At 39.9% G+C, this 24,723-nt stretch overlaps 1 protein-coding gene across 1 annotated transcript in view; it reads right to left on the reverse strand.

Annotated features, from left to right (window-relative positions):
• Positions 1 to 24,723, reverse strand: part of adipor2 (adiponectin receptor 2) — a 29,087-nt gene that overhangs the window by 1,660 nt on the left and 2,704 nt on the right. Inside the window, exons 2-6 of the mRNA XM_078281645.1 lie at positions 11,747 to 12,010; positions 2,256 to 2,429; positions 1,205 to 1,376; positions 329 to 515; positions 12 to 199 (exon numbers count right to left, since the gene is read on the reverse strand). Coding sequence (XP_078137771.1) covers positions 12 to 199; positions 329 to 515; positions 1,205 to 1,376; positions 2,256 to 2,429; positions 11,747 to 11,821 — 796 coding nt within the window. The 5' untranslated portion in view covers positions 11,822 to 12,010. The remainder of the gene's footprint in view (positions 1 to 11; positions 200 to 328; positions 516 to 1,204; positions 1,377 to 2,255; positions 2,430 to 11,746; positions 12,011 to 24,723) is intronic.

The raw sequence follows: 24,723 nt of genomic DNA on the forward strand, positions 1-24,723 counted from the left end.
TCTCACTCTACCTGCTCTGACTCCTCTGTACTGCGGTGTGGCAAAGAAGTCACACTGGGAGACGGTGATGGCGGCCAATCCCAGTATGCACACCACTATCAGGTAGATGAAGCGGGGCTGAGGGGAGCAGTAGAAGGAGTAGTATAACCAGGGGACAAACGAGCCCATGATCAGGAAAGCGATCCCACTGTAGTCCAACCTAGACACAGAGTGGATGATTACAGACACTGTATACCCATTGGCTTTACTCTTTCAGTTTAAAAGGCCATTTTTCTTCTGTAGAATCTTAGATAGTGAAATCTGTGAGTTTACAGGATGTGCGTCTTACTTGGAGAAGACTCTGGAGACGCCCTCAGAGTGGCAGTAGACTGTGTGGAAGAGCCAGGAAAAGGAGAGGCAGAGGACAGCTCCCAGGAAAAACATCCCAATCACCACCTTCTCCTGGACTGGAGCCACGAACGACATGTTGGGCCTGAACATGAACATCAGACCCAGACAAAGGAAAAACAAACAGCCTGCAGAGAGAGGAAAAAAGACAAAGAGAGACAAGAAGACAGAGTGAGACTTAAATATTATTTAAGAGAAGAACCAAACAGACCAAAACAAGATAAAAAGCATCAATACTATTCACACAATCTTACTCAAATCACAAAGGCATGTAGGTGCAGTATCTCTGTTATAACCACTAGGTCGGAACAGAAACCCACACAGGTGTTTCTAAATCAGAAGAAACGTGCTTTGGATTAAACAAAGTGTATAAATTACAAACAGCTTTAAACCAAAGTTGCCAAAACACAAATCCAACTAATTCTAAAGGCGCTCACCCAAAAATAATGCCCTGGAATTTCATTGAGGACATTGTTTTCTTACACAAACCCACACCTCAGCTTTTGACATCGCAGTGCTTATAAAAGCTAATAAAGCCTGGTTTTGCTGCTTGCCGTTGTGACATTTTACATTTTTACATGTTTGGTTTAGTGAAGATGAACTAAAGAATGAAAACAAAAACGAGTGAACAGAGAGAAACAACAAACACTAGAAATACTTTTAACCCTCCCTCCCTTCCTTCCTCCCTCCCTCCCTCTCGAAGTGAGGTTATAGTTGCCTCGTCACTCCACTTGAAGAGACAGCTTTAATTTAAGATAGAAGCTTTGCTGGGTGTTAAGATCTGTGTTGTAAGAGTGTCGGTGAGTGTGTGCACTACCTAGCAGATGTGTCCAGATGTTTCCCGTTTCTGTGTGGATTCTGAAGATGCTCTTGAAGCAGGCACGGAACGAAGGCATAGGTGGCCTGTGCCCGTGGAGCAGAAAGTCATTGTCCTTCAGCCAATCGGGGAGCACGTCGTGAGGTATGACGCGCCACCGGCCCTCCCACACCTGATTGGTTCATAGATAGAAACATTCTATTAAGGTTAAAAAAACAAACAAAAAAAAAAAAAAAAAACGTATGGCTGGTAAGAATGGAAAATTAAAAAATTACTCTTATCTTGTCCTTTATGAGAAGCAGCTGGTTGTTTACTCTGTGTGTGTGTGTGTGTGTGTGTGTGTGTGTGTGTGTGTGTGTGTGTGTCAGAGAGAGTCCAAACTGGTGCATCAGAAGTCAATGTTCCAGCATTGTCATCTTACAAACAGACACCCTTAACTCTTAGTGTCAGGAAACTTGTTCATTTTTTTTTATTTTTATAGTTGTAGTTTTATTTTCATAGTTGGTAAAGAAAACCCCTACAATACATAAACCATAACGATGTGGTGAGAGTTTCAGGCAAAGTAAATGGCAGAAGAAGAAATCAATAATATGCAGTTTTTTTAATTAACTTTGCACTTCCATACTGCACTGGAAACACGTATCACTAGTAAACTGGTTGGATTCTGCAGGTGACTGCCATGTATTTAGTTTGGCTCGTGTCCAGACTCATGAAACATGTTGTGTATAAGAGATAAAGCAGAACTTAAAAAAATTAAATGATAATCCCCAGCATATGAAGTTTGCTCAGGACACTCTGTTTTCATTGTGTTTTTAATGGTTTTATTAGTTTCTTTTACTATGTGGTTTATTGAGTGTTGTTATAAAACCGCCTCGGTAAAACAAACGTCGCTCTTAGGAAGATTAGCAAATTTAGTGGGCGGTGGATTTAAAGGTGTGGTGCTCCAAAACGTCTGTATAGATTAGTTAAGGGTCTGAATGCAGGGCAAATATGTCTTTTCTACTATTTAAATGTGACCTAATACACATGCATACGTGTGTGTGTTCATTACCTTGTGTACAAACTCCTCCATCCTCTCCATGGCATGGTGAGCCTGCAGCAGTGGAGTCATTCCCATGAAACCTTCATCACTGCTCCTCTCATCCTCTTCCTCCTTCTCCTTTCCTTCTCTTACTTCGTCCTTCTCTTCATTTTTTCTTCTCTCCTCATCGCACTCTGGGACCCTCTGACAAGAGAAGAAACAGACACATTGTTAGGACAGAGTGACTTTAGAGGACTGGTTGTTTTATGACACCTAGGACATTTTCTCTTGTTCGAACAAAACTTAAAACACTCTGATTTTTAATTCCTTGGGTCATTTCAGCTTTATTAGACAAATGAAGTGAAGTGTGACTGGAAGAGCGAGGTCACCCCTTTAATTTGAACCTGCTACAAGCACATGATATCCACTTCAGAAATGTGTGATAAATGTTCCTTTCATCATTGCATAACCTGCTGCTGACCAGTGGTGTTCGACAACAAACACAAATTGGTCATTGTGATCATAAGCAAACAAACTTTGGAATATAATCAGTAATGTGTGTCTTGTCTTGGGCTGCAACTATGTTATTCATACTGTCACCTCAATGACTTTTGCCCCCTTAAAACAGATCAATGTCTACCTGTAACCCCCTGTGATAGTTTTTTCCTTGCCAGACCTATCTACACAGCACTGTGTCAGAGCTGGAGTATGGTCTGGCTACACCACTTATCTATTCTGGGATAGGGGGAAAAAAAGCTCTGGCTAGTTTGTATTTCTTCAAACCAATCACAACCGTCCTGGGCAGCTGGAAGCCCCGGATGCAGTGACAGTGCCTTTGCAAAATAGATAGCGCAGATAGCGGAAGGGGAGGGACATCAGGTGCATGTCATACTTTATCCCAGCAGCACTGTACATCTGGTAGCCAGACTAACCAATGGGTGACTTTTTTCAGATTGTGTAATTTGAAACAAATTTATAAGACTACAGGGATACAACTAACCAGTATTTCACAAGAAAATACAAGTGATTACAGAAAAGAAAAGATTATTTTCAATTAAATTAATCATCTCATGAAGTCCTTTAGGGTGGTTCAGACTCCTAGGTTGAGAAGCGCTGTCTTAGTCAAGAGTCAATATAAACATGAACACTGATTAGTGTGTATTTGGGTTTCTTCTCCAACTGTATGCAACCAGATCAGGTAATTAGAATTATAAAAAGCAAAACTTAAAACACACAGTATATTTTAAGAAAGAATTGATCATTATTGATTGAACAGATGTCGACAGTCTCACCAATCTTTCCTGTATAAACGGAAGATTAGACAGACAGCGACAATTCAATCTAAAAGAACAGCTGTCACAGCTGGGGAGCTGGGGACAGAATTAATATGGCTAGTGCGTTGTGATAAATACACAGTCATTTATCATAACTGACACAAACGGTCACACACAGAGCTGAGTGTGTCACACACTTATATACTAAAAACAGTGATGTGTGTGGACTCCGGTGCAAAAAACTGATAATGTGCTGGCACACAACAAGGACGCATTGTAAAAACACAATTATATTTCTTTATCACCAACACAGACACACAACCTTCACCACATACAGGCCATGTTCTGCTGAAATGAAGTGATTAGAAAAGATGTGATTTCTGTTCTTTTTATTACTCCGAAGGTGGAGTGTGTGTGTGTGTGTTGGGGGGGAGAATAAATAGTGAGAAAATAAATTAAAAAAAAAAAGCAGTGAGACAGAGATAGACAAGACAACGAGAGCAGAAAGAGACAGAGCGAGAAGTCCTGTTGTATATATAATGCATGACTAACCCATTTTTCAAAACCCAGCGGCAAAACACTACAACTGCATGGTCCCTGCTTTTGTGTGTGTGTGTGTGTGTGTGTGTGTGTGTGTGTGTGTATGTGTGTGTGTGTGTGTGTGTGTGCGCGTGCGGACCATGATGTCTCATATGTGGATATTTGCATGTCTCACACAAAGTCTGCAGACTTTCAGGTTGCTAAAGTCAGACTTTGTTAGTCGGACATCTGCCTTTGTGCCAGTGTATTGTCTGCATTTAATCTTGCATGAGGATAAATCTCAGTCTGCAGCTGTGTATAGTAAGAAAGGGACACACGCACACACACACACACACACACACACACACACACACACATCCAGTTTCAATCACACCTGAAGGCGAGCAACTGTAAAACCACATTCTCATAAATCCACTGTTTCAAAGCTGAGATAAAGGTGCCATCAATTGTGTGTGTGTGTGTGTGTGTGTGTGTGTGTGTGTGTAAGAATCAGTGATTGAGTGTACTATGTGAACTGAGGGTATTTGGGTGACTGCCAGGTAGTCACGTGTGCTCTGCAGTCTTTGTGTGTATCAGTAATAGCCTCTCATGTGTCCCCATGCAAGCATGTAATGTAGGTGTAAGCTTAAACCCAGATGCTGCCAGTCTCGCTGTGCATTGTGAGGTTATTCATGAAGGGTGTGAATACCTCTGTGCATGTGTGTGTGTAGGGGGACAACAGGGTGTATTCTAGGTGTACTCAAAATGCCATCACTAAATAATATACACACACAATCACACCTGCACAGATGATGTTGAAGCACGGTGATACACACAACATACACACTGATATTTCACACAATACATACAGGGAAATAGGACGACTGCTACTGTACTGTAACAGTAAATGCTGTCAGGGCAGATTGGAATAGAGGACAGTGTGTCATACACACTCTGCTTTAGTTAACACATACAGTACGCAAAAGAAGGCAACATAGATAGGGAGAGAGAGATGGAAATGGGTGGGAATCATTTAGCCTACGTCCCATTACCTGTACGTTGAAGTGATTTATGATCAGCCACCTTGTCACTGGAAACCACCTTTTTAGTGAACCACTACAGGCAGCTGTACAGTCACACTCGTTTTTGTTTTTGTTAAATCAGGTTTGTGAGAAAGAGAGAATGTGTGTATGTGAAAATGAGTCACAATACTCTTAACGATAGTGTTATCACATGACCTTGTCTTATTGGTGGTGAACCAAAGCAGGAAGTAGGGCTAGGCAATATGACGATAGATAGATCATCAAAACGATATTGAAATGTCTATTGTATATATATTTTCTATATTGTTTCAATCGCTATGTTGAAAAACCAGTGGCCGAGCTGCGTTACGGCAATAATTACGTCATTTGGACGAAGCTTTACATTCTGATCCTTGCACGTGGAAGCAAAGCTGGAGCGAACCACAGAGGTGCTGTTTTGATAACATGGAGTATGGGGTATACAAAAAAATAAGCTTTACCATGTTGTTATTTCATATAGACTATTTATTTATTGAATTACCAGAAAGCATTCTACATTGTGATATATAAGGAGAGGGAGGTTTACCGGCTTTGACTGCGGTTCACTTTTTGCAGCTTCCAACATTTACATGATTGCTGAAAATAACAACAAACATTTCTTCACTTTCCTGCAGCACGAGCAGATAGCTGACAGGAACATTGCAACTGTCGTTTACAAAAGGTTGAAAAAAAGGCGCTACCATAACACTGGCTCTTCCGTGTCTACCCTTCACAGTAAAAGCCCAGCTCAAATTCACTTTTCACAGAGGTTTGTACAAAAACGAGTCCTAATCCTGGTGCCTAAATTACCCACAATACAACTCAACCACCAACAATTTGGTCAGAGATTCGGCTAAGATATGCTAGTAGCGGGTAATATACATAACCTTAAGTTACTAGCCTCAAGCAGAGATGACCTTGGGTTACAGAGGTCTGGTAAGCTCACTTCTTTATTAAAATAAAATCTTGCACAGATTGATTTCCAGTCTTGATCTCAAGAATGTTTGTGCTGTCGCTGCGCATATAACATTCAACTGCCTGTGTACCACATGGAACACAGGGTTGAGCTGTAAATTGGAAGCTGTGGGTGTTTGCAGATATTTTTTACTGAAAATATACTGAAAATGACCAGCTGCCAGCCTGAGAAATGAAGAAGAAACGTATTATCTCCTGTGAAACATCTGTTCAGCTGCACTAAACTCAATTCAGACTGTGAAAGCCACAATGTTTAAGGTTTAGCAGCAGGTGATGCAGAGAGTTTGGCTGTCAATTGCCCAGCTGAATTTGCTGTAATCAGATCTAATAACGACGTAGAGAGAATATTCAGAGAGGACTGTTAGGAGTGAAGTAGGCTACGGTTCTTGGAATGTGGGCTACCCCCTAAAACACGTTGCAGACACACGTTACTTGGACGAATGCAGTATGTCTGCCACACGTGACTCAACATCAGCTGTCCAGTCTTCAACATGTCATCATAGAGGTTAAGGAGTCAGATTTCGCTCTGTGTGAAAGTGTGTATCAAGGTCTATCCTTGGCTCTGAGGGCTCACTCAATAACCTCATTGTGAACAGTATGACTAACAGTCCGGGGGTCTGGGTCTGACACAGAGCCACAGTCACGTGTTGGGAAATCATCATCAAGGTTGTTGATATACTTTCAGCAGAGCACAGTTCCCATTTTTCTAAGAAGAGATTTCCTGGGAAAAGCCTGAGGGGATCTTTAAGAATCCAGAAATTTATTTTAAACAGATTTGATAACATATTCAACCTGTTAAAAGGGAAGCAATTATCAAAGTACGTATTTGGCGTTAGGGGGAGTTTGGAGGAATCTACCTAGATTGGAAAATAATATTACTAACTTTACATTGTCAATATCTGCTTGAGGCTTGTAAACGTGTAGGTCTGTTGTGACTTTAATACTCCAAGCCATGTTCAAATCTAGCATTGACTGCTGTATTATAGGGAGAAAACGTGCAGAGAAATAATACCGACAACTAGGTCTGCAACAAAACTGATTGTGGCAATTATTCAGATTGGTTTTCTTTGCTTTTAAACCTACAAAAAGGTAGGGTGTATATAGATTTGGGACACAAGTACAGTAAATATTTAGCGCTTTATTAAACACAACAGCAACACAACAACTACAGTTCGAAAACCACGATGGATAAAAGCACCCTGGAAAATCTTACAGGAAGGAGTGTGTTTGCAGGACAAAGTCAAGAATAACAACAACAATAGCACATAGACTTCCAACACTTTTCACATGAGTATGAGCTAAGCAGTTAGTCTTGGATGATGTACACACACGAGAATACGAGAGGAACGAGGAAATCCCTCGAGACACTGGCCTGCTCAAGATTAAATGAGTCAGGTTTTCTTAAAAGCCCTGGAAGGCCAATCTATCCCTCTGTTTCACACACATTACTTAAAGAACATATATCCAGCTCCCCTCAGACTCATTAACCATTCTGTACGTAGACCTGGCTAATGACTTTTGTTTGACTAATGACTATTATTCACATGCACACACACCTGACCAGCCTGTGTGTGGTGAGGATTCCTCCGCTCTAATTAGTTTTTGTTACGCTCTACATTCAACTAGTGGATAACAAGTTTGAGAAGGAAGTGAGGGAGGAGAGACATTTAAGGAAACATTTTCCATCTTCCAGTGAAACATGGAGATTTAGAAATAAACAAATTCACATGCTGACAGTTTGGTAGAGGCTGGAATCCAGGAAACAGCTGCCAGCCAACAAGAATACAGCTGAAACTATGTGGACCAATGACAGCAGAGTCTGAACTTATAAAGGACCAAAGAGGGAAGAGCTCACCCTTGTACAGCGTAACCCCTGCACAGGAGAGGCAGAGAGATTCAACATGTGACTTGCACATGCACAATGCCCTCTTGGGACCAATTTGGAAAAGACGCCAAGACCTTCAAAAACAGAGTGTTACAAAACAAACACGCATGCCCGACCCTAAAAAACAGACACTGTGCTCAGGCTGCCACAATACAAACTGTTCTCTCGGTTCTTGCCAATGATGACCAAAAGGAGGGCATGAAAAATCGCAACAAAATAACTGATTTTTATCAAACCAGTTGGAGGGCTTAAATCATAGATCTTCATTTTTATAAAGCCACTTCAAAGTAGTTTTCTCTTTTTTCTTGTGTGATTGGTAAGGAGAATGGATGCCAAACTGGGGCTAGGTATCACCTGCAGTGCTGGGAGATTTTACAAGCCAATGCAACGTGTGATCTTAGTTGCTTTCTGAGGAATTATTGAAGTCAGCTTGATTGTGTAGGGTGTCAAACTACTTCTAAACTATCCCTTATTGATTTCATTCATTACATCTATACAAAGAACAAAGGCCTGGATTAGACAGAGGAAATCTGTTGAAAACTAAAATTGCTTATTTCTTTAAGATATTTTAATGACTATGTCAACATTTTGGGGAAATATGATTATTCGCTTTCTTGCCTGGACTTACCTTACCTGGACTGAAAAAAGATTGATACCACTGTCATATCAGTTTATTCCTCAAAAACAATGACAATCACTGCAATCTCCCTACAATGTCAGAGCGTTCAATGCATTACAATAACATAAATGCTAGAATAACTTTGATGACAAGTACAATAAGAGGAAGTAAAACTGGATGTCAGATCCATCTGAGGCTGGGCGTTGATGCATGAAAGCAATAAAAAAAAATAATCTTTGGCACAAAGAGAGGATGTTCAGAGGACTCAAAGGTCCAAAATCTCAAGCATTGTTCACTGGTATTTGTTCACTGTTTATTGGGTGTACTGTGTAATAAAATTCCACAGCTGAGTGTACAGTATGTGCCGAGTGTGTTTCATAGTTTAAGGTGCATGTTTGCAGAGAAGCATCTGTTGTCTTCGTATTACGTAAACAACACAGTAGTCTACTCACTCTCTGGTAAAACTCCTTTAAAAAAAAGCAAGATTACATTATCCAACTTTACTGAGTTCTTTGGCTATCTTTAGAACTCAGCAGGATCGGTTCTCCACTCTCCTGAAAATCTAATTGTCATTAGTTGTATTAGCACAAACATTCAACTGAAACTGACTCGCCTAAAGCTCACGCCATCTAAAATTCCTCCAAGTCTTAATTACCTAAATTGACTTAAACAATCGGAAAAAGACACTCGATTGAACGTTACTGACATTGAAACTTTGGCATTTATAGATCTCCAATGCAGATATAAACTGAATAGTGTTTTAGAGTGTTAGTTTTAGAGGCATCACTAAACACACACTAGACACGTTTTGACTGCAACAGTCTGAAACAATTCTGAGCACCAGATTCCCATTAGGATGAGATTGTTGGCAGTTACGGCTAGTTTCAAAAAAATGTCATGGGGAGTAGAGTGCGGATCGGGCCGCATTTTTCTGTCCGAGCCTGGCCCGCGTCCGACAGAGCATGTACCGAACCCGTCCCGTGCCCGACAGGCATTAAGATATTTATGTCCTAGCCCGACACAGTTAAAATCTCGTTTTTTCTCATACTAATGACACATACGTTTGTTTGTGTGGAAAGCCCGTTTTTATTAAGCAACTGTAGGAAGGCATTTGGAAATGTCAACAGATGAGCGCATCAGCGCACACGGGGCAAAAAGCGCACGTTAACACAGGGGCTCACCTACATAATAAGCTTTAAAATGTCCAATGCCTTATCGCGCTGATGTGACCGAACCCGACCCGAACCCGAAAATCATTTCTAAATATCTGTCCGAACCCTGCCCGGCCCCTCGGGTAGCGTCGGGTCTCAACGGGCTCGGTTCGGGTATCCATCCTCTAATGGGGACAAGTTCAAAAAGGTCTGAAAAACAGGAAATTTGAAAGATTAATAGTTGTGTCTTTTAACAACAACAAACATTTTGAAAGAAGAAATCCCCGTAGCTTTTAAAATAAAAATGTTTAGACAAAAAACTAAAATCAAACTGCCAAAATAAGACACCTAGAGACATCCCATCCAATCTGGTGGCAAACAGGATGTGGGATGCCAACCCCAACCACACACTCGCATAAACATTTCTAGATGCACACTAACACCTACCAAAAATGCTGAAAGATTCAAAGTGCAGCCTGTGGGGTGTTAAGACTCGCTGATTGGGGTAAGGGGCCCATAGTGTCCTCTCAGGTGTCCGTGTTGTGTTACAGCAGGTAAAAAGGACACGCATGAGCAGACACAATACACACACGCGAACACTATTGTGTTTCAGCTCAATGGCTGTATACGAATAGTCTTTCACACTGAACAACAGACCGGCAGCTGGCACATTTGTTTGATCAGTTCAATAGGTTGCCTTCATGGGATGCTAATCACACAGATTTTGTTTGTTTTCCTGCCAGGAAGACGTCTGTATACATAGACATAACCATTTTTAGGGGCTGTGCACACATTCAATATCCACATCACTTTAGACTTGGAGTGGAACTAAAACCGAACATCAGGCGAAGCTGAGCCAACCCTCATCATAATGCACTGTTAATTACTCTAGCACAGAATGACTCATCGTCAAGTTTGAAAAGCCTTGAAGGTGGTGAGGGTGTCGATAATAAGTGGAGGTGGCGGAGGTTAAAAAGCTTGATCAAACCAAACAAAAATCAAGTTCCAAGAACCTGCTGGAAAAACCTAAGACGCTGATCACAAAATGCTCAGCAACTATTTCTGAGGTACCCCTGAGCAAGGCACTCAACACCCGGATGCTCTGGTTATGGTGCTCGGTTATAGTAGTAAATGTCTTTAGAGTTTGTGTTAGTTTTTAACTTTTATCTGTACACTGTTGGAAGACTGAGCTTGTCTTCTCCTGTTAATGACATAACTTTTGCTGCTCTTTTTACTGTATGTACTTTAATATACTGAAGTTGTAATGCTTGTTTTCAGGGTAGTCATGAGTACAATATTTCTGCTTCACATTTAATTGCTGTTAACTGGAAGTCTAATTATGTGTCCCTTTATAACTCTTGCATCTTGCACTATGTTTCACATACTTGTATTCCTGTCTCAACACTCAAGGCTCTAAGGATAATACACCCACCAAAGACTGACATGTTGTCCCAAAACCTTCCTGAACCAACTTTAAATCTAAATTTGTTCTTAACTTTAAAACGCTTCTTTTCAAAGGTAATATTATCTTCTAATGTTAAATTACTCAAGTGTTCAATCTACTTTTTGATCTGTGGAAACTTATTAGGTCTTCAAAGGGAAAACATGTCATGTACACAAACAAAGGCAGCAGACTGGTACTACATGTGTATCACAGGCCGCTTTGCAAATAACTACTTACTAATGTAAAAGGGTAAAAGTAAAATCAATTCCCATTCATGCAACTGTTAAGATGTGTTGATTCAGATTTTTAATTTGGGAAAAACTCCAGTAGATGGTTATGTTTCTGTTATTATACTGTAAGACTTTGCTGGTCAGCATCAGTTACAGAATATTGTACTTCCCTGTTAACAACACCTATTCAATTATTCATGTGAAGGTGTGTGTGGGATAGTTTTACTGTGTGACCAGTCGACCCATACCGCGCCACATGGCCCTGACCAACCAGATGACAGCATGTGCGTGCATGTGCGTGCGTGTGTGTGTGTGTGTGTGTGTGTGTGTGTGTGTGTGTGTGTGTGTGTTTTGGACACTCACCGCATTGTGTGAGGGGCACTGTGCGGTGCTTGGAGAACCTGAGATGGGCGTGTCTGCTCTCTCCCGGGGACTCATGGGATCTGTAGGCGTGCTATCTGTTGCATGTTCAATGAGGTTTGAAGTTCTGTGTCGCAGCACGAAGGCTGGGCCCTCGGCCCCACTCGTCTCTCCTCTGTCCAGCTTGAAACGCTGGACTGGCCTCCACAGACAGAAGATTTAATAGATGAAGATGACTAAATCCAGTCTTTGGATCTTCACTCCGAACTTTATGGCAGAAATGAGATAGGTAGAAAGAGAATAAAAATAGGTGAAAGGAAGACAAAAAACTTTAGTATTAATGATTTTTTTTAACCTCAAATTCGATCAAAACTAAACAAACACGACAAAACAGAGTAAAAAAAATCCAGACATTATAACAGTTAAAACACCATATTTTTACAACATTAAAGTAATAAGCTACTACTGTGTTGCAGTTTCCTAAACAATAAAAAATACAAGCCCACAATATAACTTATAAATGTCAAACATGGCTTTAAACCTGAGCAATTATAAGCAATTACATTATGGATTATAATATATACCACAGTCAAAGCATTAGGAAGTCTTCTATTTGGGCCTGACTGAATAGGGCCGCACACCAACGGTATCATATTAAAATGCGACAACAGTAAACAACAACAGTCAAAATGGATTCTCGTAAATGGAGTATAAACGAAACACGCCGTCTGATTTATATTTGGGAAATCAAACGGTAACTGGAAGATTCATATTGAAACCGGGCAATTTATGAGATTTCAAAAAAGCTGGTAGGGGGTGGTTACAGTCCAGTATGGCAGCAATGCCAACATTAAATCATACACCTCAAGAATGCTTCCAGAAAAGCCAAGAACTCCGGTAGGGACAGGATAAGCTGTTCCTTTTGCGAGAGACGCACGTGGATTCTAATTCCAGGTGTGAACTGAAGTAATTGTGATCGATCACCCAAGATGCATGTTAATGTCAGGTCTGAACAGGCCTAAAAATATGATAGTGGAAGCATAATCTAATAGTTAAAAGGTTCAAGTTCAATCCTCTTAGAAGACAAACAATCCTGCAGATGTATCACTGTCTGCACAGCACTACAGTTCACTCAAAGCAGGTCTGCATTAGAGATAAGATGATGTTGGTTGTTTTGCTTTGTCTCGGTTACTTCAAAAAGTTACCCGTGGTATCAAGGCATTAAAAATAATAGATCTACTAACACTGGCAGCCAATTAGGAGCTGCCAAATTGCTGTCATTGTGAGTTGCTTAGCGACAAGGTGTCCAAGACAGGAACAAGTGACTCACACAGAGGAAGTAGATGTTTTTAATGTTGACAATTTAAGAGTTGAGAATTCCCTTTTTTTCTTCATCATTCTCTAACTACGTCACAGTTTGTATTCCGCTTTACAGGGTAATGTAACAAAATCATATCATTTAAAATTAACTAGTGCAGTGCCCGTTTGGAGTGCATGCCTGTTCAGAAGGATTGCTTGGTTCTTAGTATATTTTTTTCAGTCGCGGCTCAGCTGCGGTTCATTTAGAGATTTGGCGTGTCCCCTTATTTTCGTCTAGCCGTCACACATCCAGGTAATCCCAATGGTAAGTCTTATCCAGCACTGTTATATGATATGCTACTCTCTGATAGAGTTGATCGGTTGCAACACAGCAACTATACAGCCACACACACACACACACACACACACACACGAGGACTTTAACCACAACCTAAACTTAGAGGTACACATGATCAGTAAAAAAGGCCCTACTAAAAGTCCTTGGTTTGGAAGATTTACTTTTCTATCCTTGTGAAGACATTTGGCCTTTGTTAGAATAAATGTGCTCATGTGTACCTGTACTAAACCCATTTTATAGCTGCATGTTTTTACAGCAGCTTGTTTCCAAACACTCACTTACACAGCCGAAGCTTTAATATGCTTAATGTACCGTAAATGATGACAACTGCAGCTGCACATTTATATCAGTATGTCTTACACTGCTGAAATCTGTTTGTTCTCTGTGTCTCAAACACAAGCACAGCGCTCCAGAGGGGCCAAGTCAATGTGAACATGCCCCCAAGCACTGGACCACTTCATTTAAACCATCCCCCTGTGCTACCACAAACATACATTAGGGGATTGTACACTCAAGGGGGGGGGGCAACACAAAGGCATGCACATACACAGCTGTACTCGTACTTGTAAACATACACACACAGACTGCTAAAGACATAATTTGTAATAGGCTGACGTAAGCATGTAGAGAGCAAAAGAGCTGCAATGGATCTAAAGTAAAGGACAAGGTAACACACTGATACAAAATATTTAACTGCACATAAACTACATTGCTTTCATATAACCAAATGTTAAAATTCTTATCTTACTTAGAATGAAAGCACAAGTAATCACAAGTGATTGCTTTTGCACCTCTTCTGCTGTACTGGATCATATTAAATCATAGAGCTTAGAGAGTCGAGGGCGACAGAAGGTTGGCTTCTTTGCGTTACTGCTACTCGGCACCTGACTGTGTCTCACCATGCATAAAGCATCAGTTTGAAATAGCTTTGTTCTTCCATCCAGATTATAGTTTGACACAAGCCAGCATCAAATCGGTTTTTAAAAAAAGCACCATTTTTGGATGTGCAAAATGCTGGCTTAGTATGAGTGGAAAGCTGAAACAGAGAGGATACAGTGCGTTTTCCTATCTAGTCACCTGTGTGGACATGAAACAGACTTTGCAGGACAACGTATATAATAAATAATATACCCACAAATACTGTATAAGGACAATGCATAAGAGCCAAACTAAATAAATATTCTATAATGATAATTTAAATGGCTCTACAACCCTAAGCAGTTCCAAAACTAAGAATAACTAGATGTTAGGAAACTGACATTATTCTGACATTGGTTATTTACTTGCTTTAATGATATTACCCTGTGCACTTCCATGAGGTACAATTGTTTATACTTAAAAGGTAGAATAAAAAAAAACTGTGGGATTGACCTGAGAAGTTGACAAAGCTAACCCTAATTACAGATACTGTAACAAATGGAGCAGCTTTTTACAGAGAATAGGTGTGTTGTAAGTGAGTGCATATACATGATGTTTTTCCAGTGAACGATAATTATTCTAGCGAAAAAACATCAAACCACAGCTGGTCGTGGTGAAAGAACAAAAAAAAAAAAAAGAGAAGTGAAAGGCAAAGAGACACGACTACACAACAGAAAATGACATAGAAAATTATTAAAAGGGCTATAGGAAATAAACAGAAAGTTTCATAACCCAATGATATCGACCAACAGTCAAGATCCTGCGAAGAGATTAAAGAAGACTATTTGAGTTGAACTGAGATGGCTGGCCAGTGGGCGAGTTCCCTAATCGAAATCAAACGCTTCTACACTCAGATTGTCCAATCAATCTCCCTCCTCTTTCTCCCTAATTGACTTAATTACATTGAAGCTCTTTTTGAGTAACTGCACCCTCATTTTCTTTCATGATGAAAAGTGAGATTTCATGCCGGGTCCTAATTAACTAGGGAATAAGGGGAATTAACTACTTTGATGGGGTTCTTTTGCAGCTGTAATCGATTCCCAAGATAACAGTCTTGTGGCCTGATTGCCACACAAGAACAAACAGTTCTCCCGACAATTGAAATAGCTGAGAAGTTTGGTTCTGTGTTGGTCTGATAAGAGTCTGGAAGCAGTGGACAAGAAAAAAAACATTGAAGAGACTTGCATGGATGGCCACACGTGACCATCTCACTCTGTACATACAGTATCTGTACACACATACATAGAGAGAGAGTGTATGGCCAGCTTCCTACAGTTTCATAGCTATGTCTTTGCCATTTCTATCTTTAAAAAGTTCACATATTGAGGTGCAGACTAGTGTGAGCATCAAAATGTAAAAACACATCGCACAAACCTTGTCCACTACACCATGCTTCATTCACCTCACCAAATATTTTCGGCTATTTTGCTTTCATTGGACTTATAGATCACCATAAATACTAAAACATCATGATCACCTTTAAAAAAAAAAATACTTCTTACAAACTACCACATGTGCTCCTTGTGGATACAGAAATTTACAAGAGAAACATAATTGCAAAACATAAAATATTACAACCATCTTTTTAGAATATTCATTAGTAAATACAATCTTTCATGTTGACCCATCAATAGGTAAAAAGGATGAATATCCATTTTTTAATAAATTTTTTCAAATTCATTTTTCAAAACATAATATATACTTAAATGTCTTCCATCTCTTAATATTCGCAGATAATCCTAACTAACAACAAAGCCAATCTATGGTTGACCTTAACACATCCACCCCTTAACTAACTCAAAAGATTGTTTACGAAAACCGGAAACAACCTTAGACACCACCCTGATGGAGGCAAGATAGCCAAAACATGTGGTGGTGTCATTAGAGCAAAGTGTACTGGAGAAGAATTCTTGCTGCTTGTTGCATGTCAAAAACATAAAAACCACAACCGCACACACAGACACACTCATCGCCTGCAAGAACCAACTCCACAGTAGCAAAACAAACAGAAAAGAACAGACTGACCCTATATTGAGATGATAACAAAAAGACTGGACATGAAAAAAGAGAAGAGAATTGATTTACACGGCCATACCAAATGGGGCTTAAAAGTTTCTGTTCAGAGAGAACAGCTAACACAGAATGTCTGTCGACAACAGGATGCTAAATAATTCATGTTTCGTGCGGTGTAGCTGTATGATCACAATTTTGGGCTCATAAAAAGCATTGTGAATGTCGTGTATGTACACCCTTATTTTTTCCCTATTAAAGTCGCTGTATGAGATTCAATTATTTTCCACACTCAACCTCCATGAAACAAACCAATCACGCAGACAAGTTTACCATCTGCTGTTTTTCTGCAAGTTATAGCAACTCAGAGAATACTATCAAACTGCCCCAGGGTGACACTTTAACCCCAGGAACTGTACTGGCATAGAGGATAGCAGGCTGAGGGAACCAGACTCGTGATCTTCTGGGTAAGCCTTGGTCAAGAAAGGGATTTATCAATACTCTCTCCTCACTCACAATGTCACTTTGGGGTCGCGTGCTGTCAGCAATATAAAATAGTCTTTCAGTACACTCACTAAGTTATTCTTTTCATTTTTTTTTTTTATAATTTATTCTCTTGACATTATAAACTAGCTCTGATGCTACAACAGCAATGTCTTAAATAAACATTATTGTCCAATGACCATGGATGCTATTGATTTGGCCCAAAGGTCAATACCAGCAATACTGTGGGTGTGTGTTATTCAGCTGACAAAACTATACATGTCTTGCTGTCTGTGATGGCATGTTGTGAATTGGCAATTTTAAAAACCTTAGCAATTCTGTCGTGACACAAAAGGACAATACTGATCGACACTTTCTGACTGGCGGAGAGTGTAAACAACAACTGCTAAAGTGAGTTGTTCAAAACATTTCTTTTTAGTAAACTCCGTGTACACAAACAATGGGCCTCAGTCACCAACCGTTCTTACGAAGAAATGTGTTCTTAAACCCCACTTACGCACTTATTACGAAGAGTCTGACATTCACTAATGTTTTCTTACCTTGGATTTGTTCCTAGCTAAGAACGAATTCTACGAACACTCAAGAGCACTCTTACGCACATTTGAGTGAGGACAATTTGCTCCAAATAATTGGTTACTGCATTTTATTTAATTCTACAGTGGTTTACAATGATAGTATTGTACTATAATGTATTTCTGATCATTTGTTGAAAAACAAATCATAGTATGCAAAGAAACACTAACACTGCAATTTACATCAGCAATTAGCTGATTAAATCCTGCGTTACTTGGTGATTGATCGCGCTATTTATAGGGCCAAAATGGAGTGGTTTTGACTCCGTTACATTTTGCAGCAATTATCTATACTTTCTACTCCACTACATTTCTACAACGTTCCGTTACATTTTCTAATCAGTTTTTCCCCCTGCCAAAACGTCTTCCTGACCGTCACACGTTTGTCTCACCAGTGAAGTTTGGTTGCCATAGATACTGTATATATGGGGCACCGCCGCTCCTTTATCGGCTTCCAAGCCGGCTGCGGTGCTCCAGAGCCCAGGCACAGCGCTGCTGACCCTCGGTAATACAGCCTCCGTTTTTTTTTTATTATTCCCATTTTTAAATCTTAGTTGCCATTTATTTCTCTCCACAGCGTCGTTTAATACTCCGCCAGGCAGCGTAAGACGTGTTCATATCTTATTTATTTGGCTGGACCTCTTCACATCTCCTCCCCAGTTTCACTGCTTCACACACTTTATTTGCTTACTCGCATGGTTAAAGAAAATAAAACCGTCTTAAAATACATCCATGAATAAAACCAACTGCATTCCGATTCTAACAACATATTTCCGTTTTATGCTGGTTAAGATAGGAACTTCTTTTAAAAGCCAGGCCTTGTTTGTGGTAGTGGACATCTTCTACTTTTACTAAAGTAAATATGTCTCTGGTTATTTGTACTTTTACTTAAATACGGAGATTCAGTACTTCCTTCACCACTGCAATGTACAAGTCATCTGCGACTCCGACAACCATCTGTTGAAGGCATGGATGTATTAAGAGAACTGGATACAGTGTTCGGCGGGAAGCCCCGTAGCCTACATTCCAATGAGAGTGCTCAAAAGCGCATAAAGCAAACCATAGACAGTATATAAGAATGGACCAACAGATCCCATTGCTCTGGACGGAGACCAGTGAAGGCCTTTAGAAGCACTTTTTCGGTGATGGCGGTTACTGCGCAGCCTCCAACTGAGAGAGACGACGTAAATGTGCCGTGAGCAACGTGTATGAAAGTTGTAAGTCTTCTGGTAGCTGTGCCAAGAGAAATCTCAATTATTCCCAATCTTGCAGAGACGGAGAGCCTAGGTATATGTAAGCTGCTCGCGCCCATTATGCGCGTTCATCATGCCAAATTTAATAATTCTGGATTCGCTTCTAGTGAATGTTAAAAATGTTAAAAACGTGATGTTTTAAACAAGGACCCTTTACTTGTTCAGGCTGGTAAGTTGATATACCCCGAAACAAATTATCCACTGAAATATAGACGTTTCTTTCGCCATGCAAAGTCTATCTAGGGCTTGGTTGAAGGCGGTCTCCTGCTTCCCAGGAGGTGCACGGGAAGTGTCATGTCCTTATATGGGAATTTGCGGGGCGTTTTCTTATGCTAATTAGGAAAAACTGGCACGCGCTTTCAGTTAAGAAGACGTGGGATTCATCAATCTTAAGAACACAGGTGCGAACAATTCTGTTGTTTAAGAACACGTCATGAATCCGACGTAGACTTTTCTTAAGAACATATTTAAGAGAAAACTTAGGAAGATATTGCTGAATGAGGCCCAATGTTCTCAATGCTGGAGATCATGTGTAGAGCCCCTGGTCATACTTTGAGCAAAGTTTCATGTTGTGTCGAGCCTTCTTAGTGTTTTAAAAATAGCGATTTTGATGCTATCATAGTAGTGCCCCTAGCACTCCCATTCAAAAGGCCATTTGACCGAAAATGAGAATACAGTAAATCTTAAAAGTGGCGTTTCCGTCCCAATTATGCTTTTAAACGAAAGTTTGACTCGGGTACATTCACAAAAAGAACCTAGGTTGCATTTTGGTGAGAGTTACGCTTTAACACATTCATGGCCAATGCAAGCCATCTTTACATTGGGTAAACCATTCAAGAATGTAAACATTTGAGCGGGTATAAATGGTAATGATGTATAATTTACATGGAGCATTTGTAATTTTCTTAATCTTTTAACTTTCAATCATCCTGTGATCTTTTATCTTGCAACATCATTGAGTCTAGATTTAATTTTATACAACACCTGTAATTATTAGCAAACCTTTCATTTTAATCCTAAATTGCACTTGGAGATTAATGTTAATTACAAATATATTAACATGCTATGATCAGCATGCTAACAGTCTACACACAAGGTCATTTATTCATGCGCATTATTCCACACAGGCATGAGCATGTGCTGCAGCATTCCCTCCTGCATAAACGCAGACGCACGCACACAGAAGACAGCTGACTTCAGTTCAGTAGTGTGGAGTCAGTCATGGAGAACTGTATAGCTGTGACGAGGTGGCTCCAAAAATCAATCCTGGCAACCGACAGACAATCCCAACGGGAACTCAGATGAAGAAAAAACAAAAAGAGACTGAAGAGAGAGAGAAAAAAAAAATAACGACTTAAAACCGAAAAGAAATGTCAATGGAAAACGATTTGTTCTTGTTTTCTTTCCCCTCAAGGAAAAGAGTGAGTGGTGAAGCTGAGTAGCAGCTGTAAAAAGTGGAAGTGAATTATAAAGAAGCAGAAGTACCCATTTCTGGATCTTATACTCTATACACATTAAGGGCCCATCGGTCATGGCTGTGATGTGACATGTTTGTATTATAAAATCCCATATATCACTTTGTGTATATAAATAAGTGTAATAGAGAAAGAGGGGAGGGGGGGGGGGGGTCTTCAGTAGGTGACCTAAATGATGGCGAATGCTGCCTGAATATGAGGCATTTAGTTTAGGGAGCCAAGGGAGAGAAAATGTGTTTTATGAGGAAGTTCACTGCAGACAAAGGCAGTGGACAGAAGTCCGGTGAAAGCATTACTGAAGCTGAATACTGCTAACTAAAGGACAAAGAGAAGGTGAGATGCAAGAAAAAGACGTTAAAGGATGACAGAAGATATGACCCAATAAACCTGCTCTGCAGCATCGTCATGCGTACTGCATGGGTGTGGGGGTGTTTGTGTAATGACACATCCAGTTGTAGACTATTTGAAGGAAAGCAGTTTTCCTATACTTTCATTTAGCAGCAAACAAATCTAGGACAATATAGTATAGTACAAATGCTGTGTAAATGTTTTACAACCATAGACTATTCACTGGAGGATCTACCGTGTTTTTAGCATTTTTGATTTCATTTCAAGCAGATAAATAATGCTACAAAGTGCAACTGCCCACTTTCTTACTCTGACTCTTACTCAGCTGTGTATTACTGTTTGGGGCAAAGAGCTTTCTCAGCTACAGTATAGAGCCCCTTGTGAACTTGTCTGACTGACCAACATGCAAATCAAATTGTAAAACATAATCTTTTTTGGAATTATAACAAATTGCCTTTTCTGTTAGCAGATATTTGCCTCCTGTTGAGTGTTTCACCTAAATCTCTGTAGTTAAGTACCTATTAACTAGCAGCTCTTGGATGCTAAGGAGGCTTTTAATTAGTGCTTTATTAAAGACAAGTGTGATGGAAAGGCCAACAAGTTAAAACAACAACAAGTCAAATACACACCATCAGCTGTAACAGGAGTCTCATTAAAGAGATCTAGTATCTAAAGTAAAACCTATTTCTCTTACATTTTCTATTTCTCGGCTATTTTGTGCACATTATAATAACCACACTGCTTGAGGTTTAACTAAATTGCTCAAATAACATTTGACACAGTACAGGAAGTGTACTCACTTCCACAGCAATGTTACAAAATCTCTGTTCAAATTCTTTTAGTATTGGCTCCTTGTTCTTGTTGTAAATGTTAGTGGCTGTAAAGCAATATGCCCTTTTCCCTACAATGTGTGCTCACTCTCTGATTTACTTCGTCAGACATGGCCTGTGGCCTGCTATGTCATTATTTACACAGACGCACGCATGCATACATGCATAGTGATAGTAGCAATGACAAGATCTAGGATTATATTGAGTTAATAACAGACATCAACCAAACAGACTAGGGCTGGCCCCAAATATTCGACTTTTAAATATCCGTTCGTTGGGTAGGTATTCGGCAGTCGGATATTCATTCATCAATTCTATAGAAAAACAGAACCCTGCACCCCACCTAAACTTGGGCATGACAATGACCTTTTCCATGACATCCCACCTGGTTTTTCAGGTTAGACAGACAGCCACAACAGTCAACAGGAGACATGTTGAAACAGGTTACACAGGCCTATCAGCTATCTGTCAAAACAGGTTTACACTAATCTGTATCTTTTCTTTACTCATCACAGTTTTTTTTCTTAGCAAGTGTTTTCACAACCTGATAGACAGCCAAAAGGCAACAGCTAAGCTTATTGAGCAAGTCTATAGGTTTTGACATAAATGCAGATATAAATGTAATTTAAAAAAAATAAAAATAAATAATTATCGATTTTTCAAATATTGCACCTGTCAATACAGAACGAAATATTCTGTAGCCTATTTTGCCGTCAATACTGCCGACGTTGTCTTTGCTGTAATCAAATCAGTATATATTTATGTTTATGTGAAACATACATGTGTACAGACAAGGCTAGCAGCAGCAACGCCGCGTCAGACACGTTTCTGGTGTGCAAAGACATAGAAAACGCCACGTAGCTGCCACGCAACTGACACGCCACGCTCACGCCACGCCACACCACGCTCACGCCACGCAGGCAGTGTGCAGGAGCCCTTAGACCTTAGACAGGGAGCAGAATCTTTTTTATTGTTAACATTGGTCCAAAAGCCACAAACACATTATATAAGATAACTTCCTGTGACAACACACATTGCCCTTTAGTCAAACATACAGTAAAGATCAATACCTGAAAAGTCAAGGTGAGTGTGGGATGGTAGTAGATGGGTGTGTAGGAGTATTTTTAATCAATTTAGGAATGTCTAAGTGTTGGTGAAGAAAATTAAAATTAACTTGTCAATATCTTAAGCCCCTGATCTTGCTTACGCAAGGAGAAAAAAGAAATTGACGTCAAGGACTTACTTTCATTAATTTTGTCTTTGTCCCTACAAAGCAACTAAACCAGTACATTATCAGCCCCTGAACTGAAATAACGTTCAATATCAAATTTTAATTTGGTGAAAAAAAGCAGGACCTTAACTAAAAAAACAAGACCTTTTGGATGGTAAATTGTTGCTATTCTTTTTACTAAAGTGGCCTGCTGTTCATTAACTATTTTGCAGAGCTGGAAATAACAATAAAAAAAAATAGATTAGTCACTTGAGTCAAACTCTTCATTTGGTGGTGCAGTTCACTTTACAGTACTTTATGCTGCGTGTGTTCCCATGGCAAATGGGTGGTGAATAGGCCTCCCTTTGTATTTGGGGCAGCTTTACAATGATTTAAACCTGCTGTTGGAGACCACATGACTGCTTTTACTGTTCACTGGGACTATGTAATCACACTGCACTTAAACATAACCACACACATACACACCCACCCTACCATGATATTACTGAAAACACACCTTGGATTTTTCTTTCTCCATGCAGCTACACCTCAAAGCTAGTCAGTGTAAATAATTACAAGTGTTTGCTTTAACCTTCTTGCAGCTTCACATGAGTAGGGTTTGTTCCTAAGAAAATGAATAATTGTCCGTTTTAACATATGAACTCCGGACAATGTCCGATGAATCAGGTCCTGGCCTTGTCCCAGGTTTCCCCTTTCTCACATGTAGCGCACAGGAGATTTTCTGTCTCAAACGCGTTCTCACTTACTGGAAATACTCTTTAGACGAGGGGTGGTGCCGGGTAGAGCGTGCAGGAGGCAGGAGATGACACAGAATACACCGCATCACGGAGACGGTTTATAATTGAGTCTCTTGCCGTTCATTGAATTTGACTGACGATTTCAGAGTCGGCCCTTACCAACAGAAGTTCCCGAATCTCGTTGTCTGTACAGTTAGACATTGTAGTTGACGTCTATGTGCAAATCACCCTTCTTCTTCACCCTCGGATGTTGGTTTTCTTCCGGTTTTGCGCAAGCCGAGAGAAATGCCATCAACATGCCCACTCGCTTGCTGTGAAATCTCACACATTCGGCTCAATCGGAGATTACACAGACTTGTACTAGGGAGCTGGCAGGGTAAACACCATTTGATGTCCGAGCCAACTGATTCAGACATTTGCGTTCTTAAATACAGCTCTGCCAGGTAATGTCTAGATAATTTCAGGTTTGCAATGTATGTGTGAAAGGGGCTATAAAACTTCTGAGTATTTGCAGGCCAGTTTAGCATGTTCTATTCTATCGTAGTTGCCTTTTTAATCCACATTAACCAATTAACTATTAAAAAACTAAAAATGATCAAGAAAATAATCTTACATCATCTCATGTCATTTCTGGGATATCTGTATAAGTGTGTGTCCTCTGGTTACCACTCAGTCCTGCTACTAACTGTGAGTTAGTGATGCGGCTGCCAGCAGTCTTATGATGGAGAGATAAACAAAGAGAACAAGTGTGAAGTGAACCACACACATACACACACACACACACCATTGTTCTCTCATTTATAGTATACACAAACAGGCAGCCACGTAGCTTAGATACTACCAAGTACACACACACTTGAGAGATGAAAGTGGTAATATTTTACGATAAAAAAATTCCATTAATATTCCATAAGTATGTAACAGGCTAAAATTACATGTCCCCACAACAAGATATTCTTAAGAAGATATTCATAAATTCATCAGAAGACAAGAGCAAAATACCATTACAGATTACACACACAAGCATGGTCACGTTAGGTGACATTCATGTGCCCTTCTCCAGAGATGGGCCAATTCGTCATAGTCAACGGTTTGGTTTGATATGAAACAAACTAAGACAAACACACAACCTGTGTAACACTCTGTCACACATTTTAAACAGTGGTCTGTCAAACACTCTCCAAAACTCCAACCAAACATACACACAAACGGTTTAGCAGGCCATCTTATCACTTAAAATGGCGGGTATTATTTAAAAAAAAAAAGTATTCTTGAAAAATCTATTGACATTCATTGACAATGGCACGAGCCAAACCACATTCACCAACAAATGACCTGATGGTTCCAGAAGAAAGAAGTGCTCCCATCTCTCCCAGGTTATTTCTTGTAGTATTTATTAAAAGTATTTTTGAGTGCAATCACTGCTTTGTTTTCCGAGCAAGAAT

This window comes from Sander vitreus, chromosome 23, assembly GCF_031162955.1.
Source record: "Sander vitreus isolate 19-12246 chromosome 23, sanVit1, whole genome shotgun sequence".
NCBI lineage: Eukaryota > Metazoa > Chordata > Actinopteri > Perciformes > Percidae > Sander > Sander vitreus.